Genomic DNA, 18,498 nt, shown 5'->3' on the forward strand with positions numbered 1-18,498 from the left:
CTTTGTCACCTAGGCTTGAGTGCAGTGGCGCGATCTCGGCTCACTGTAAGCTCTGCCTCCCGGGTTCACGCCATTCTCCTGCCTCAGTCTTCCAAGTAGCTGGGACTACAGGCGCCCGCCACACGCCCGGCTAATTTTTTGTATTTTTAGTAGAGACAGGGTTTCATCATGTTAGCCAGGATGGTCTCGATTTCCTGACCTCGTGATCCTCCCGCCTTGGCCTCCCAAAGTGCTGGGATTACAGGCGTAAGCCACCGCGCCCAGCTAATTTTTGTATTTTTAGTAGAGACGGGGTTTCACCATGTTGGCCAGGCTGGTCTTGAACTCCTGATCTTAGGTGATCCACCCGCCTTGGCCTCCCAAAGTGCTGGGATTACAAGCGTGAGACACTGTGCCCAGCCTTAACAAATAATTTTAACAAGTGCAGCTTTCTGGCTTCTTCTTTGTTTTTTTTTTTTTTTTTTCCTGGAGATGGAGTTTTGCTCTTGTCACCTGGGCTGGAGTGCAGTGGCGTGATCTCGGCTCATTGCAACCTCCGCCTCCTGGGTTCAAGTGATTCTCCTGCCTCAAACTCCTGAGTAGCTGGGATTACAGGTGTACACCACCACTCCCGGCTTATTTTTGTATTTTTAGTAGAGATAGGGTTTAACCACATTGGCCAGGCTGGTCTTGAACTCCTGACCTCAGGTGTTTTGCCCACCTTGGCCTCCCAAAGAGCTGGGATTACAGGTGTGAGCCACCACACCAGACCAGGAGTTTTTAAAAAGCCAAAAAAGAGCTGTTTGAAACAAGACTAGATTTTGCAAAGTCCAAGCTTTCTAAAGCTCGTTCCTTTTGTTCATAGAATTCATTTTCATAGATGGTTTATTCTTACTTTACAAACAATTTTAACAAGTGCAGCTTTCTGGCTTCTAAAGCTCATGGCAGGCCAGGCACAGTGGCTCACACCTGTAATCCCAGCGCTTTAGAAGGCTGAAGCAGGAGGATGAGAGAATCACTTGAGCCCAGGAGTTCAAAGGTCAAGACCAACCTGGGCAACATAGCGAGACCCTGTCTCCAAAAAAAAAAAAAAAAAGCTCATGGCAGATGAAAGTAGCTTATGAGCTCATTAGGGCAGGGGAGAGAGACCAACACATTGATAACAGCAGTTCTGTATTAACTGTCAGCAAGAATGGAATCTAAAAATATAAAAAGCAGACACAAAATATCCAAAAAGTGTCTGGGGTCATTCAAGGGCAAGTAGGTTTTATATACATTGATAGACCCTGAGAGGACAGCCCCAAAGCTAAGCCACAGTGTCAATTTAGAACAGATTTGGTGTCCTGTATTTAATAAAACAGGAGCATTGTATCTCAGGGGTCAGCAAACCACAGCCTGCAAATCAAATCCTGCAAACTAAGAACTGTTTCTACTTTTAAAAATTTTTGCAGAGGCAGGGTTTCACTCTGTTGCCCTGGCAGAAGTGCAATGATACAATCATAGCTCACAGTAACCTTGAACTCCTGGGCTCAAGCAATCCTCCTGCCTCAGCTGGGACTACAGCCACACACCACTGCATCCAACTAATTTTTAAACTTTTTGTAGAGATAGGGTCTTGCTATATTGTCCAGGCTGGTCTCTAACTCCTGGCCTCAAGCAGTCCTCCTGCCTCAGCCTCCCAAAGTGCTGGATTATAGGGATAAATCACTGCACTCAGACTGTTTTTACATTTTTAAATGAATTTAAAAAGATTAAAAGAAGAAAAATATTTTGTAATATGTGAAAATATGAAATTCTGTAAATACAATGTTCATAAGTAAAGTTTTATAGGAATTAAGATTTTTTTTTTGAGACAGGGTCTCCTCTGTCACCTAGGCTGGAGAGCAGTGGCTCGATCACAGCTTCATTTCCCAGGCTGAAGCCATCCTCCCACCTCAGCCTCCCAAGTAGCTGGGACTACAGGTGCATGTCATCATGACCAATTAATTTTAAAAACACTTTTTGTGGAGATGGAGTCTAGCTATGTTGCCCAGGCTGGTTTGGAACTCTTGGATTCAAGTGATCCACCCGCCTCAGCCTCCCAAAGTGCTGGGATTACAGGTGTGAGCCATCGCACTGGGCCTTTTTGTTGTATTTTCTATGGTGACTTTTGGATTACCACAGCAGAGTTGGGGCAGTTGGGAGAGACTTGTATGGCCCACAAAGCCTAAAATATTTGCTATCTGGTAACAGTAATATTTACTAACATTTCAATAAATATTACTAGACATAAATATTTACTCTATAGTATATATAGTATATATTTATATTATACAGTATATACTATATATTATATATTATGTATTTACAGTATATAGTATATATTGTATAGTATATACTGTATATAGTAAATATATGCCATATACTAATATGCCTCCTGGCCGAGGCAGGAGGATTGCTTAAGGCCAGGAGTTTGAGACCAGCTTGGACAATATAGTGAGACCCTATCTCTACAACAAATTTAAAAATTAGATGGGTGCAGTGGTGTGTGGCTGTAGTCCCAGTTGAGGCAGGAGGATTACTTGAGCACAGGAATTCAAGATAACTGTGAGCTATGATTGCATCATTGTACTCAAGCTTGGGCAACAGAGTGAAACCTTGTCTCTGAAAAAATGTAAATTTATACTATATATATACTATACATACATACTATATATAGTATATATATACAATACATATATAGTATACAGTATATATATACTATAGTATCAGTATATATATACTATAGTATATAGTATATATACTATAGTATACAGTATATATATACTATATATACACTATATATAGTATATATCGTGTATATATACAGTATATGGTATATATAGTATATAGCATATATAGTATATATAATATAGTATATAGCATATATAGTATATATAATATAGTATATAGCATATGTAGTATATATAATATAGTATATAGCATATGTAGTATATATAATATAGTATATAGCATATGTAGTATATATAATATAGTATATAGCATATGTAGTATATATAATATAGTATATAGCATATGTAGTATATATAATATAGTATATAGCATATGTAGTATATATAATATAGTATATAGTATATATAGTATATATAGATACTACATAGTATATAGTGTATATACAGTATATATACTGTATATACTACACTATATATACAGTATATATACTACACTATATATACACTCTATATACTACACTATATATACACTCTATATACTACACTATATATACACTCTATATACTACACTATATATACACTCTATATACTACACTATATATACACTCTATATACTACAGTATATATACACTCTATATACTACAGTATATATACACTCTATATACTACAGTATATATACACTCTATATACTACAGTATATATACACTCTGTACACGGTATATACACGCACTATATACCGTACACGGTATATATACTACATATACCGTACACGGTATATATACTACATATACCGTACACGGTATATATACTACATATACCGTACACGGTATATATACTACATATACCGTACACGGTATATATACTACATATACCGTACACGGTATATATACTACATATACCGTACACGGTATATATACTACATATACCGTACACGGTATATATACTACATATACCGTACACGGTATATATACTACATATACCGTACATGGTATATATACTACATATACTGTATATATATACTATACACTATGTATAGTGTATAGTAAATACATTCTGTAGTATATATTTACTATAGTAATATTTATATATATTTATATATTAATAAATATATCTTCACTGTAGTAAATATATTAGTAATTAGTAATATCTATTACTATTTACTATTTAGTAATATTTACTAAAATATTAAGCATTACTATTAATATAATGAATAATATAATAAAATTAATATAATCAATAATATATTGGTAAATAGAAATACTAATATTTATTAAGCCTTTACAGAAAAAGTTTGCTGACTCCTGATATATACTATAGGTTAGAAATATTTAATCAAAAATGATCAAAATTTAGGCCAGGTGGGGTGGCTCATGTCAGTAATCCCAGCACTTTGGGAGGTTGAGGCAAGTGGATCACTTGGGGTTAGGAGTTTGAGACCAGCCTGGCCAGTATGGTGAAACCCCGTCTCTACTAAAAAATACAAAAAGCTGGGCATGGTGGCAGCATGCCTGTAATCCCAGCTACTTGGGAGGCTGAGGCAGGAGAATCACTTGAACCTGGGAGGCAGAGGTTACAGTGAGCCGAGATCACGCCACTGCACTCCAGTCTGGGCTACAAAGGGAGACTCCATCTCAAAAAAGCAAAACAAAACAAAAGAAAAAGATCAAAACTTAAAAAAAGAGTTTTGGCTCTGTTTTTTAGGGGACCCGGGTCTCCATACTGACATATCTTCTGAGGCTTCCAGGTGTTGGAGGCTTATTTTATTTCACTTAAGGGAACAAAACAGAGTGGTTCTTTGCTCAAGAAAATGAAGAGAATGGACATAAGTGTCTTTCTCCTTCCTTGATTTCACAAATCCTCCAAATGGTGTCAATATGGCATACTTTCCAATTTAGCTATTTCATTACTACTGTCGATTTTTTTTTTTTTTCTGGAAAACTAGGTAATGACAGACTGTGGCTCACTCTTTCTACCACCTCCCACCTCTACCAGTGCCGCTGGGGTCTCCAGCATCAAGAAGCTGCAGGTGTGTTCTTTCAAGAATCCAACTAACCAGGCTAACTGCACCCAAGTTCGACACAATCCTCAAGTGAGGACTTACTTTCTAACCTCTCTCTTACAGATTAGTAAAATTTATCTTTAGGTCTTACCTTCAAAATACCAAGAGTGGGTGAGAATTTAAGCAACTCTTCTATGACATCATTATACCCTTTGTTGGCTGCTTTCAATAATGCTGTTGTGCCATCCTTAACAGAAAGAGGAAAATAAAAGTTGATTATTAACATATGTCTGTGTTGCTTGAGAGCTGTCAGTTGGGGACTGGAAAGTACCATTGTCAGAAACTAATGACATGTGTAAATTAAGCACAGATCAGCAATGTCTCTTAATCTAGGAGCATTTTAGAGAATATTAAGCAGTTAATTCTGCATGAAAGAGTATCAGATGAACAGTGACTTAGATTATGTTAGAACTCTGCCATTTGGGAATTCATACTCCTATAGTTCCTGAGAACACTGGGCAGGGGACAAGGGGAATTTCAAGAGCATATTTTTAGGCCATGGTTGGACCAAAGAGGCATTCTCTGCTGTTCATAACTTAGCAGAAATGGTTTACTGTCTTTAATAATTTAGATCATTGTTGAGCTGTATTTACTGTTTCTAAAAAAATTTACACAGCCTTGCCCTAGTCTGCTCTAGGCATCCGCCCGTGTGTGGGTAGGGGGGTTAGGGGCAGAGGTGATAGATTAAAATCTGCTAAAAGGCCAGGTGCAGTGGCTCACGCCTGTAATTCTAGCACTTTGGAAGGCCAAGGCAGGAGAGTCACTTAAAACCCCGTCTCTACCAAAAATACAATAGCCGGGTGTGGTGGCCTGTGCCTGTAGTCCCAGCTACTAGGGAGGCTGAGACACGAGAATCACTTGAACCCAGAGGCGGAAGTTACAGTGAGCTGAGACTGTGCCACTGCACTCCAGCCTGGGTGACAGAGTGAGACTCTGTCTCAGAAATAAAATAAAATAAAATCTGCTAAAAAAGAATGAAAAGCCAAATTCAAAAATTAATATTTAGCTTCTGTCATTATTTTTTGGCTCAAGAACACAGTTTCCAAATTCCTTTTTCTCCCATTTTCACATATCAATCGCTGTGTTTGGAGGATTTAGTCCACAATTCTCCCGTAGCCAAGAAACCACTTCGGCCTGCCATTAGAGTTTATCTGTAATCAGAAAGAAGGAAGATGGAATTGCGGGGCAGGGGGGTTCTCTTCTGGCTTCAGAGACTGTGGGAAGAAGAAGAGTGGGAGAGAGGGCAGTGAAATGGTGGCGAACGCGTCTGGTGATTTCCCTTTTTTGGAGCTCAGACTTGGAGAGGGGAAGGTGGGTTACGTAAGCAAGGGTTATGCAAAGGCCACAGTAAAACACAAAAAGCAAACAGCATGGGTAGTCAGACTCTCTTATGGGGAAAAGGGCCTGCTGTGGAGCACACAAAGGCAGTATTAGGTGGCACCAGCAGAGGCCAGTGGAGACTGCGGGCCAACAGGGGACGGGGTGCAGGGGGTCTGCAGCTCCAGGGAGCAGGGGCGAGAGGCAGGGCCTGCAGGAGGCGCAGCACCAGCCAGGGGATCCCCCTAGGACAGGCCCCAGGACAGCCAGGAGGCCCCTCTCTACCGCTCCCAGGCCTAAGGCTAAGATTCCACCCTCTCTAGTGCGTCCCAAGGTCATCTCGGGTGGAGGAGGAGAGAGACCGAGCAGCACCGAATCAGACCTTGACTTTGTTTTCCTGCTCAAGGAAGGAGGTTGGGAGGAAGCCCATGTGGGCTGCAGACTCAGTCAAGACCCGTTTTCTCCGCACAGGCGCGCTGGGAGGCTTCACTCTGTGGCCGAGCAACCCGGGCACTCACGTTCCGCGCAGCGTCGCGGTCGGCTCCGCGCAGCAGCATCACCCGCACCACCTCGCTGTGGCCCATCTGGGACGCGATCCACAGGGGCGCTGTCCCGTCCTGCGGGAAGAGGAGGCGGCGGCCGCCGTGACTGGGGCGCCCGGCCCCACCCGCTCGCAGAACGTCTTTAACACCAGGGGTCTGAAAGCGAAAACCCCGGGAAGGCACGCCCTGACCGCAGATCACACTCTCCAGCTGATCCACACCGCCCAGGAGGCAGTGAGAAAAGAGGGGGTGTGTGTAGCCCACGGACGCAGACGGCACGTGGCTGAGCCTGGGCTACTTGAATAATTGCCAGTATTCAAATTTTGGCTTATAAAATCATCCATTTTGTGGCTGGATCTTTTACCAAAAAGGGTGGTACAGACTTCATGGAAGGATGCGTGGGAACCTTGCTTTGAAGGCTTGGGGGAGCAGCTGACCTGTATACATACACCACAGCAGAACCAAATTCCACAAACCCAGAGACAAGCCGGCCTATTCCCCCCAGACTGTCCATTTCTTTGCTTTCCCAGTGGGTCACACCTTAATGTTCACACAATACACCCTTCATTCCCATAGAAAGCAGGCAGTTTCCTTTGAGGTGGGGTCTGCGGGTCAGAGAACTCAAGTCATTTCTCCTACTCTTCTAGTCTGGTGTCCAGAACCCTCCACAGCCACCTCATTTCTTAGGGGGCTTAATTTTAGGTGGAATGTGTTGTTGTGTCTTCTAGGAAGTGATGCACATAAACTAGTTATGGCAGGACAGCATTTTGGGGAATATTTCCTCTGCGTATATTTCGGAGTATTTCCCCAATATTGCTTTCTCTGTGCACACTGGGCCATGAGGTGGAGATATATTGCTCCAGAGGAGAAAAAGTAAAACATGCAAGGGATGGGGAAGGATTTGACGGTAGGGTGGTTCCCAGCAGATGGGATGGAAACTGGGAAAGCTTTCCAGTGTGTGAAGGAGCTAGAGAGGGAGGGGGAAAGCGGAGGTCACATGAGAGTGTCCACGTTTTCTTCCCCCTCTGCGTTGAATCTCGGGTGTGTTGTCGGGGAGAGGTAACCTAGGTTGTGGTAGAAACAGCAGGTCAGTTATGGGGAATTCCAGATGGGAAAGGATTTTCTCTTCTTGTGAGAAACCAGGAAAGTTATCAGCCCTTTAGAGAAGTTCTGCTCTCTGCTGGTGCCCGGGAGATAGGAGAGAAATGGCCGTGGGAGTTTCAGAGTCAATGGTCCCCCAGTCTCCACGGCCCACATCCGCCTAGCACCTAGGCATCCAGGAGTCCCGTCTGCCTATGGGAAATCAGAAGCGACAGAGAAACAGTCGGCTGGAGTGAGCCTGGGGTTGGGAAGACAAGGCCACAGCGCCCTGACTTCCTGAGTAGATACAATGGCCAGGCCAGCAGACAATGGCGAGACCAGCTGCATCCCTGGGGTGTAAGAGTGCAGGATGCTTGTGGACCAGCACAAGGGCCACGCATGAGTCTCTCCACCCCCATCTCAATGCCAGGATGACAGTCTGACTCTTAGGTCCCTTCGGAGAGAAGGGCAGGAGGGATCCAGAATGGGCTAAAGGTAACCTCTGAGGTAATTATGGTAATATGCCCCAAGAGACTGTTTTAGCCAGATAAGACTGAATTACCCATCGGGGGAAGTGGGGCTGAAGAACAAAATGATTCAGTTATAGAATATAAAGTTACATTTTCTGCTGCAATGTGTAATTTCAACCTTAGCCTACTAGCAGAAGCAGGCACAAGATTGTTGCCCATTGCTGTCCTGGGAAAGGGAGAGAGGATGAAGACATCTGAGCTGGGTCGGGGAAGCTGGTGACTTGGGAGCCCAGGAGGATCTGGGGGTGCTGAAGAGCAGTCACAGGATGTTGGGACCTGTCTTGGGAGAGACAGTGGAAGAGGTGCTGAAACAAAGGATAGAGGGAAGCAGAAGACACTTTAACCTACTTCATAATTTTTCCAGGGTCCTCTTGGTGGAAATATTCTTGAATCTAAATATTATCATGAGCAATTTGTACTTTAATCTGTACTTTAGTTTAAAAGCACTTCCATATTCTTTATTTGATTTTCCCAATTCAGGATTTAATTAATCAATAATTCAAGCAACCAATAATGATAATTATTATTTGAGACAGGACTCTGTTACCTAGACTAGAGTACAGTGGCATGATCAAGGTTCACTGTAGCCTCAACATCCTGGGCTCAAATGACCCTCCTGTCTCAGCCTTCCTAGTAGCTGAGACTACAGGTGTGCACCACCATGCCCAGCTAATTTTTTTTTTCTTTTTTTCTTTTTGTAGAGATGGGGCCTTGCTTTGTTGCCTAAGTTGTTCTTGAACTCTTGGCCTCCAGCGATCCTCCCACCTCAGCCTCCCAAAGTGCTGAGATTACAGGTGTGAGCCCAGCCTTCTAAGTCTCAAGCAGAGTGCTAAAAATAAGTCCTGGAGAAGAGACATGGAGGTTTCCATACTACTGCAGTGCCATCATAAAGCATGGACAAAAATGCACAAAATCAAACAGGAGGGAGGGCTGCTGCATGGGGAATGAGGGCTCAGTGTCCTGGATAGAGTGCTATCTGATTCGGGTCTTGAAGAAGGACAAGGATTTTGCTAGGTGGGAGAGAGGGGAAGGGTCGTTTGAAGGAGAAGGAAAAGCAGCTACAGTCACAGTGGCTTGGACAGGCATGGCTCCTTCATGCAGGGTGGGAAATCCAACTGCTGTAGCCAGAGGGGTGCGGGTGGGACCCTGGGAGGCAGGAGGGGAGTGTGGGTCCAAGCCAGTGCCAATACTAATGCGCTTCTCCCTCCGTGCCTGCTCTGGGTCTGTTTTGTTCTTTGTCACTCTCTCCACCAGAGGGCGGGCAGGGAGAGGCAGCCAGCGAAAAACGGCAGCCAGCTGTCTATTCAATGTGCTTTTCAATGGCTTGGTCATTATTAGTAAACTTGTATTAAAAATTGAAACTAATATGTGGGAAAGTGCTAAAAGGTGCTATATTGTGAAAAATTATCTATCTATCTATCTATCTATCTATCTATCTATCTATCTATCTACCTACCTACCTACCTATCATGGAGTCTTGCTCTGTTGCCCAGGCTGGAGTGCAGTGGTGCCATCTCAGATCACTGCAACCTCCACCACCCAGATTCAAGAGATCCTCCTGCCTCAGCCTCCTGAGAGGCTGAGACTACAGGCATGCACCACCACACCTGGCTAATTTTTGTATTTTAAGTAGAGACGGAGTTTCACCATGTTGGCCAGGCTGGTCTCAAACTCCTGACCTCAAGTGATCCACCCGCCTTTGTCTCCCACAGTGCTGGGATTACAGGCATGAGCCACCGTGACTGGCCAAAAAATTATTATTATCAATTTAGAACATCAATGATAACACTCATCAAATATATCATCTTAATTGGAATAGTCATGGGAGGTGGAAAAAGCAATCATTTCTTCCTGGTTGTAAGACCTTAGGCAAATCATCTCAGTCTGAGTGTCCTCTTAGGAAAAATTATTAGCTTCGCAGAGATAAGCGAGAAAACATACAGAAAGGTGGTAAGCATGAGCACTGGCTCACAGATGCTTAGGAAATGTTAACTGCATCTGAGTAGTATTTATCATGAGAAATAATAAGCCCCTTAATTTGTACTTTTGTTCACAAAATACTTCCATATGCTTTTTAATTTGATTCCTCCATCGACCCTGTGAGATAACTGACTGTGAGCAGGTAGGAATGAGTGGGAAAATGAGATTTGGGGGCCGCCTGTGTATTTCATTACTAGTCATTACATCTCAAATCTGATTTTGGAACCCAGGGAGTTGCATGTGAATTAGAGCATTACTGTCAAATCAGATTACCTATCAGTTGCTTATTTAGTTTATGAATTAGGAGAGGTTTTCCTCTTTTGTACACCTTAATTTCTGTTTTCTCTTATTTTTTCCTTCTGGTATAATGGTTAGAGCCTTCATTTTCATCATGAAAATGATGGGGTGCAGTGGCTCACATCTGTAATCCCAACACTTTGGGGGGCCAAGGCGGGAGGATGGCTTGAGCCCAGGAGTTCGAGATTAGCCTCAGCAACACAGTGAGGCCCCCATCTCTAAAAAAAAAGAACAATGACTTCATTTTTTTTTTTTTTGAGACGGAGTCTTGCTCTGTCGCCCAGGCTGGAGTGCAGTGGCGCAATCTTGGCTCACTGCAAGCTCCACCTCCCAGGTTCACGCCATTCTCCTGCCTCAGCCTCCCGAGTAGCTGGGACTACAGGCGCCCACCACCATGCCTGGCTAATTTTTTTGTATTTTTAGTAGAGTTGGGGTTTCACCATGTTAGGCAGGATGGTCTCGATCTCCTGACCTTGTAATCTGCCCGCCTCGGCCTCCCAAAGTGCTAGGATTATAGGTGTGAGCCACCGTGTCTGGCGATTTTATATATTTTTCAAAATTAAAGATATAAAAATAATTTTGAAAATGATGAAAAGTAAGTCAATTTAGCTCCTTTTTGTAGAGTTTGGGAATGTATCAAAATGTGAAAAAACATTTAAAAATATTCAAATAGGTTTTTGAATACTTCCATATACTTTGATATTTTTAATACTTTCATATTAAATCAAAGAAATCATTGTGAAGTTATAACCTCTACAGCACTTTTTTTAAAAAGGTAATGGCCAGGTATGGTGGTTCACACCTGTAATCCCAGCACTTTGGGAGGCCGAGGTGGGGCGAATCGCTTGAGGCCTGGAGTTTGAGACTAGCCTGGCCAATATGGCGAAACCCCTTCTCAGCTAAAAATACAAAAGTTAGCCGGGTGTGGTGGTGCACGCCTGTAGTCCCAGCAACTCAGGATTCTGAGGCAGGAGAATCACTTGAGCCTGGGAGGCGGAGGTTGCAGTGAGCCAAGATCATTCCTCTGCACTCCAGCCTGGGCGACAGAGTGAGACTCCATCTCAAAAAAAAAAAAAAAGGTAATAGAACATTTAGCTTGAAGAAGAATGAGATTCATAGGGTTATGATAGCTGTCTTTTACTATGTGTGTGTATATCAAGTAGAAAAGGATTTAGACCAATTTTTCAGACCAAGTGATAGAAAGAAGACAGATGGGTGAAAGCTGCATGGAGACTTGGCGTCAATGTATAAAAGTTTAATGAGTGTTGGCTAAGACCAAAGAAACTGATCAGAGAGGAGTGAGTTTCCCATGCCTAGAGGTGTTCAACAGTAGTTGATTATCATAGAAAGGATTCGAGTACCGATGGATGGCTAAATAGAGTGAGTTTTATAGTTTCCTCCAACTCTGTTATTCCCTCATTTGATTTGAGATCATTTTTACAGCCAGATCACAGCATGAGATGGGGTATATGACACAACCTGTATTAGAGACTAACCTTGGATGGTCTTATTTAGGCTCCTGAGAGTATTTGGAAAAAAGAACTAAAACCATCCTCTTCTGTGGGAATGAGTATCTGAAGCGGCACTAGCTCTTTGCTTCCACGATTTCCAGCCGTCACACTTAGGTTACTTCTACCTACAGGGTTAGGCCAGTCACAAAGTCTTGAGGACCAATTCTATTTGAAGTTGGGAGTCCAAGAGCTGTGAGGAACCTTGCCCGTGGCAGAGGGAGTTCAATATTGAGATAATTTTCTTACCCACCCTACCCTGCCCTGGAGCCTATTTCTTATGATTGTCCCTTGCACCGTGTGCCTGGCCCAGCAAATGGGTCTGTAAGAGATGTTACCAGATGCTGCATTGCCCATGGTCTGACTCTATCCTCCCCAGTCAAGGGTGACGGGACTGAGGACAGGCAGGCCAGCCAGTCACTGTGGCCTGGTGCACAAAGATGAGCTGTGACAATGACATGGCTATCCCGAGTTTGGCAGTCTGATCCATAAACCTGGGGACCACATACAAGATAAGTAAGCAGACGAAACTGGTAAAAAAGAAAGGAGTGGGGAGAGACAGATATGAAGAGACTTTGAGATGACAGAGAACACACGACTCACTAGAGAAAGTGCAGCCTTGTTTTCTGATGGGTTTTCTGTTCCAGTGAGGCCTGGTTGGAATAGAAATGATAATAACAGCCATACCTAACATTGCACTGGGTGTGTATCAGCTACTGCATTAAGAGTTTTGCAGGGATTATTTTATTTAATTCTCACAGTAGTCCTAAAATACTGAGAGTCAGGGAGAGTAGGCAACTTGCTAAGGTCACACAGTTAATAAGCAAAATGGGGCCTCTGTTTCATTTTAAGATATCTATATCCCCATAATTTCCAAGCTGCTCTCCACCCAAAAAATCTGGGTCTGCTCCCTAGCTGCCTCTTACAGTCTTCCTGGGGCTGATGTCCTGCTTATGAGTCTGGGCCCTATATCTGGAGCCTTCTTCTAACTCTCAGGCACTGATCACTAAATGCTGCAGGCTTCCAGACATGCTCTGCACCAGCCATGGGGATCTTCTGGCAGTCGACACACTTTTTCTGAGTGTGTACCATGTGCAAACGGAACAAGACAGAGTCTCTGCCCTTGACAAGCAGCAAGGACTTCTTATGGCTGTCTGCTCCCATTTCCAAACCCTCAGGATTCTACGCTAATCTTTTGGCTCCTTCTCCCACTGCCATTGATGGGTTCACCCCTCTAAGCTTCTGACCTAGGAGAACATTTACTTTCTGGGCTACTCTCTGTAGCTTCTGTTAGGAGAAGGCACTTTAGTAGATGGCTTTTCCTCCAGGCTTCAAAGAAATACTGTTTAGCACATGAAAAAGACTAGATAGAGATGAGTTAACTGACTAACCTCAGCTCTGGGTTAACAGGATCAGACCTTTGCATTCTATAAAAGTATTGTTTTAATAAGATGGTTGAGTTGAGTTGGGAAAATATATGTCGAGGCATTTGGTTAATAGAAAAATAGAAATAGCCACCTCAGCTACTGATTAAAAAGGTCTGACTCATAACAACTCAACTTGGTGAGGACACATGGAAAGAAATGAAAATGAATTGTTAGAGTGAAATCTATATTTCAATGCTCTCTATGACTCTTGACCTTTTGGCTTAGGACGGTATGGAAGGAAAATATTTTTTGAAGTTTCAAATCAAGAACATAGTCTTCCTACTGTCTGGCTATGACTAGCTTTGGGATTATGATTCCTCATCCCAAAGTACTAAAAAGGTCTTCATTTAGTTCTCAGTGATAGAGTTACAAAGAAAAGTCATCCCACTACAGTTCAGATTCCCTGAAGCTCATATCAAATGTCAGCTGAGTAATTTCAATGTAACTTTGTCAACATCCTGTTACAGGATACCATAATAAAATGGTAGGGCTTCATAGAATGTCAGTGCAACAATTACAAATCAGATTTAGCCAAAAGTATTAGGAAATTAAACCAGGCAGGTATCTCTGTCCTCATTTTGTAAATTCAAGGATTTTCCAATAATGACTCAATGTGTCAGCTGAGATTTCAGAATAAAACATTGGTTTCCAAATGCTCTACCTATAGAATATAGGTAGGCCATGTGCAGGTATAGCACTGTTTTCTTGGAACATAATAAATATGCAGAGTTTATACTTTCAGAGAAGACGGAACTTGAGCTAGTCTGACCTGGATAGATAACAACCTCTAACTATAAGCTCACAGTAGGTAATAAAAATTATTATGATTTGAGGGCACAATGGGGTGAGTGTACTCTATAAAAAGGAAAAATTCCATTGCCTTTTTTCCCCAAAGCAATTCTTATTTTATAAGACACCCTTTTCCTGAATAACAATTCTTTTAGGGCTGAACTCAAAATAATTCAAAACAATTGCATTAGATGCAGTCTTTAGAAGGTGTAGCACTTGCTCCTTGACCAGAGGGTGGATCCCTGCACTCAAAAACTAAATCATCCACTTTGACCAGGTTATCCTAACCCTTGAGGAAGAAAAAACAGCTATGGTGGTGTGTTGTGGCTACTGCTGCAATGTTGGTTTACTCTTTAACTTCTTGGCTTCAACATCACTGCATGACTCATTTTAGGTTTAAGTGGGCATGACTCATGCAACATTTGAAATATAATCTCTTATATCGACTTGGTTTTTTACAAACAGTACTTTAGGCATATAAAGAATAAAATTCAAAGTGCCAGAAATTATTTTGGAAGGATGTACTAATAGAGAGACTTGATAATCTTGATAACCTCACATTCTAAATTCACAGTGGTATCTTCAATAATGGCCCCCAAATCAAACTTAAGCAATCTAAAAATAACCAATTCCTTTTACTAATTTTAGTAAAATGAATCCTCTGATTCAGAATCAATCAACAATAACAAAATAAGAAGGACCAATACGAAAATATTAAACTCCAATCCTCGAAAGTCAACTCTAGCAGGTACAGAAGTAAAAGTTTTTTTGAAACTGCTTCCTTTCCCAGGAGTATTCCTGGGGCCACCTAAGAATAACTTTACAATTCTAAAAATATAACCTTACATTGATAGCACTGTTTGGCACATGATAAGTACTCAAGAAATATTGATTGAATGTTGAATAAAACAATTATTTAAAATGTGGGCATCTGAAGAGACCATCAGGCTCATCCTGCTCAGCCTCCTAATTTTCAGTGATGAAAGTCAGGCCCAGAGAGGTTGATTCACTTGTTCAAAACCACACAGCTCAAATTATTGGCAGAGATGGATCGAGAACTCGGGATTCCTGACCTCAAAACCACTTTGCTTTCCTAACTTCAAACCACTCTGCCCAAAGGCTCTTTCTTTATCTCAGGCTCCTTATGTGCTTGGGCTTCTAAAGACCAAAGAAACCTGTGTCCAAGAACTCAGACCAACCTTAAAGTTCTCATAGCTATTCATTACGTGAACACAGAAAGGCATTCCTGTATCAGGTCATATTACAGTGGAGATGTGCCTGGGTATGAAATCACCTTGACTTTTTCCTAGGAAACTACCTTTATAGTAATGTTTCCTTAATTTGAAATGTTTTGTTAAAAATAAATTAATCTGGCGCCAGGCATGGTGGCTCACACCTGTAACCCCAGCACTTTGGGAGCCCAAGGGGTGTGGATCACTTGAGGCCAGGAGTTCAAGACCAGCCTGGGCAACATGGCTCTCTATCAAAATGTATCTCTACTAAAAATACAAAAATTAGCTGGGCATGGTGGTGCACACCTGTAATCCTAGCTATTTGGGAGGCTGAGGCACAAGAATCGCTTGAACCCAGGAGGCGAAGGTTGCAATGGGTCGAGATCATGCCAGCACACTCCAGCCTGGGTGACAGAGCAAGACACTGTCTCAAAAAAAAAAAAAAAAAAAAAAAAAAAGTTAATCTGGGCAAAAATAGTACCTACACAAGAGAAGCTAATTATAATACTGTACATTTGGAAGGTTTTTCACTGTTTATAAAGTGCTGCCTGTATAATCTTGCATTTCTGTTCTTTTTTCTTCTTTTTTAAAATTATTACTCTTTTTTTGAGACAGTTTTGTTCTATTGCCAAGACTGGAGTGCAGTGGTGCGATCTCGGCTCATTGCAACCTCTGCCTCCGAGGTTCAAGTGATTCTCCTGCCTCAGCCTCCCAAGTAGCTGGGATTACAGACATGTGCCACCACGCCTGGCTAATTTTTGTATTTTTAGTAGAGACGGGGTTTCATCATGGCCAGGCTGGCCTCAAACTCCTGGCCTCAAGTGATCCTCCTGCCTCGGCCTCCCAGGGTGCTGGGATTATAGGCATGAGCCACCACTCCCAGCCTACATTTCTGTTCTTTTACTTTCAGTTCATTGAATTGCTAGCTATTAGCTTGCTGTTGGTAAATGAAGTCTCAACAGCATAATAATTGTGAGAGATGAAGGTGCAGAACCTCCTAATGATTCCAACGGCATGGGCTCCTCTTTGGCTTGCTGGAAGAAGTGGTGAGCAGGTAGTAAGGTAGCATTATCAGCAGAGGCCAGGTTACCTGACCCACATCTGTTTACCTATGTCCCAGGCCAGCCTGCACTCATTAGATCAGCGCAGCCATAATTTGTTTGCACAGGAGGTGGCAGAGTGTGTACTTGACCTCAGACATCAAATACTTAAGTTTTGAAAGTACTGAACTGTGATGTCAGCTTGGTTTCATAGGCTTTCAGGTCAGTTCAGAGCATAGAACAGGAGATACCCTAATCAAAGATTAACTTTTCATCACAGAAGCAGAAGGGTTTAAAGGATGCCTTGAGCTTACTGGTTATCTCAGCTATGTGCTGCCAGGGGACACCCAGCCCTCCCTGCCCCATGCTCCATGTGCTCGGGCAAATGTCAACAGTGGACATTACCTGCCTTGGCTGGTTGACTTTTGCTCCTGAAGCCAGCAGTAATCGAATAACATTCAAGTAACCACCTTGGGCAGCTAGGAAGAGGGCAGTGGCTCCATCCTGAGAGAGAACAAATTAAAAGCATTAAAAACATTATCTTTCACACTTATTTTAAAAGAAATCAGGGCGGGCGCAGTGGCTCATGCCTGTAATCCCAGCTATTTGGGAGGCCAAGGTAGGTGAATCCAGGAGACGGAGACCAGCCTGGCCAACACGGCGAAATCCCGTCTCTGCTAAAAACACAAAAATTAGGTTGGGCACGGCAGCTCACGCCTGTAATCCTAGCACTTTGGGAGGCCGAGGCAGGTGGATCACCTGATGTCAGGAGTTCGAGACCAGCCTGGCCAACAGGGTGATACCCCATCTCTACTAAAAATACAAAAAATTAGCCAGGCGTGGTGGCGGGCACCTATAATCCCAGCTACTCCGGAGGCTGAGGCGGGAGAATCGCTTGCACCTGGAGGCAGTGGTTGCAGTGAGCTGAGATCACGCCACTTCATTTCAGCCTGGGCAAAAGAGCCAAACTCCTCCTCAAAAAACAAAAAACAAATAAAAATACAAAAATTAGCCAGGTGTGGTGCTGCGTACCTGTAATCCCAGGTACTTGGGAGGCTGAGGCAGAAGAATCTCTTGAACCCAGGAAATGGAGGTTATAGTGAGCCAAGATTGCATCACTGCATTCCAGCCTGGGCAACAGAGTGAGACTCTGTCTCAAAATGAATAAAATAAAATAAATTAGATTTAAAATATACACATTTAATATAATTTTCCACCTCCATCTCTTTGTAGGTTTCCACCTTTTTGTCAATGAAGAGCCAAATGTTAGATATACAAATCCCCCAAACCTCATTTTTAAATTTATTTTTAATATATTTTTAAATTTCTAAAAATTCTTTTTTTTTAATTAGCTGGGTGAGGTGGCACGTGCTTATAGTCCCAGCTACTTGGGGGCACTGAGGCAGGAGGATCACTTGAGCCTGGGAAGTTGAGGTTACAGTGAGCCGTGTTTGTGCCATTGGACTCCAAACTGAGGGAACAAAGTGAGACCCTGTCTCAAAAAAAAGAAAAAAGAATTGAGAGTAAAAGGTGTCCTTTTAATTAGATCTTTCCTACCCTTTTCTCTTTCTTGTCCCCTTATCCTTGTTCCCCCAACATGATACAATATGTTCATGAATACAAGAACTTGTATTCTGCAAGAATTAAGATACAATATGCAGCTGGGTATGATGGCATACACCCGTGGTCCCAACTACTCAAGAGGCTGAGGCAGGGGGATTGCTTGAGCCCAGGAGTTCAAGACCAGCCCTGGAAACATAGCAAGACCTTGTCTCTCTCTCTCTTCTTCTTCTTTTTTTTTTGAGACAGTGTCTCCCTCTGTCACCCAGACCTGGAGAGTAGTGGCGCGACCACAGCTCAATGCAGCGTCAACCTCCTCAGCTCAAGCGATCCTCCCACCTCAGCCTCCTGAGTTGTTGGGACTACAGGCGTGCATCACCACATCCAGTTAATTTTTAAAAAAAATTTATAGTAGAGACAGGGTCTTGCTATGTTGCCCAGGCTGGT

General features: G+C 42.7%; 1 protein-coding gene across 5 annotated transcripts in view; it reads right to left on the bottom strand.

The window, feature by feature from the left end:
- Nucleotides 1–18,498, bottom strand: part of ANKRD29 (ankyrin repeat domain 29) — a 64,229-nt gene that overhangs the window by 14,695 nt on the left and 31,036 nt on the right. For 4 of the 5 annotated variants that reach the window (XM_063716857.1, XM_024236182.3, XM_024236181.3 and 1 more), the window contains 3 exons: nt 16,897–16,995; nt 6,585–6,683; nt 4,841–4,936 (listed from right to left, as the gene is read on the bottom strand). In XM_063716857.1, the coding sequence (XP_063572927.1) occupies nt 4,841–4,936; nt 6,585–6,683; nt 16,897–16,995 (294 nt within the window). The remainder of the gene's footprint in view (nt 1–4,840; nt 4,937–6,584; nt 6,684–16,896; nt 16,996–18,498) is intronic. The other variant, XM_024236183.3, reaches the window with a different exon arrangement.

This window comes from Pongo abelii, chromosome 17 (assembly GCF_028885655.2).
Source record: "Pongo abelii isolate AG06213 chromosome 17, NHGRI_mPonAbe1-v2.0_pri, whole genome shotgun sequence".
Taxonomy (NCBI): Eukaryota; Metazoa; Chordata; class Mammalia; order Primates; family Hominidae; genus Pongo; species Pongo abelii.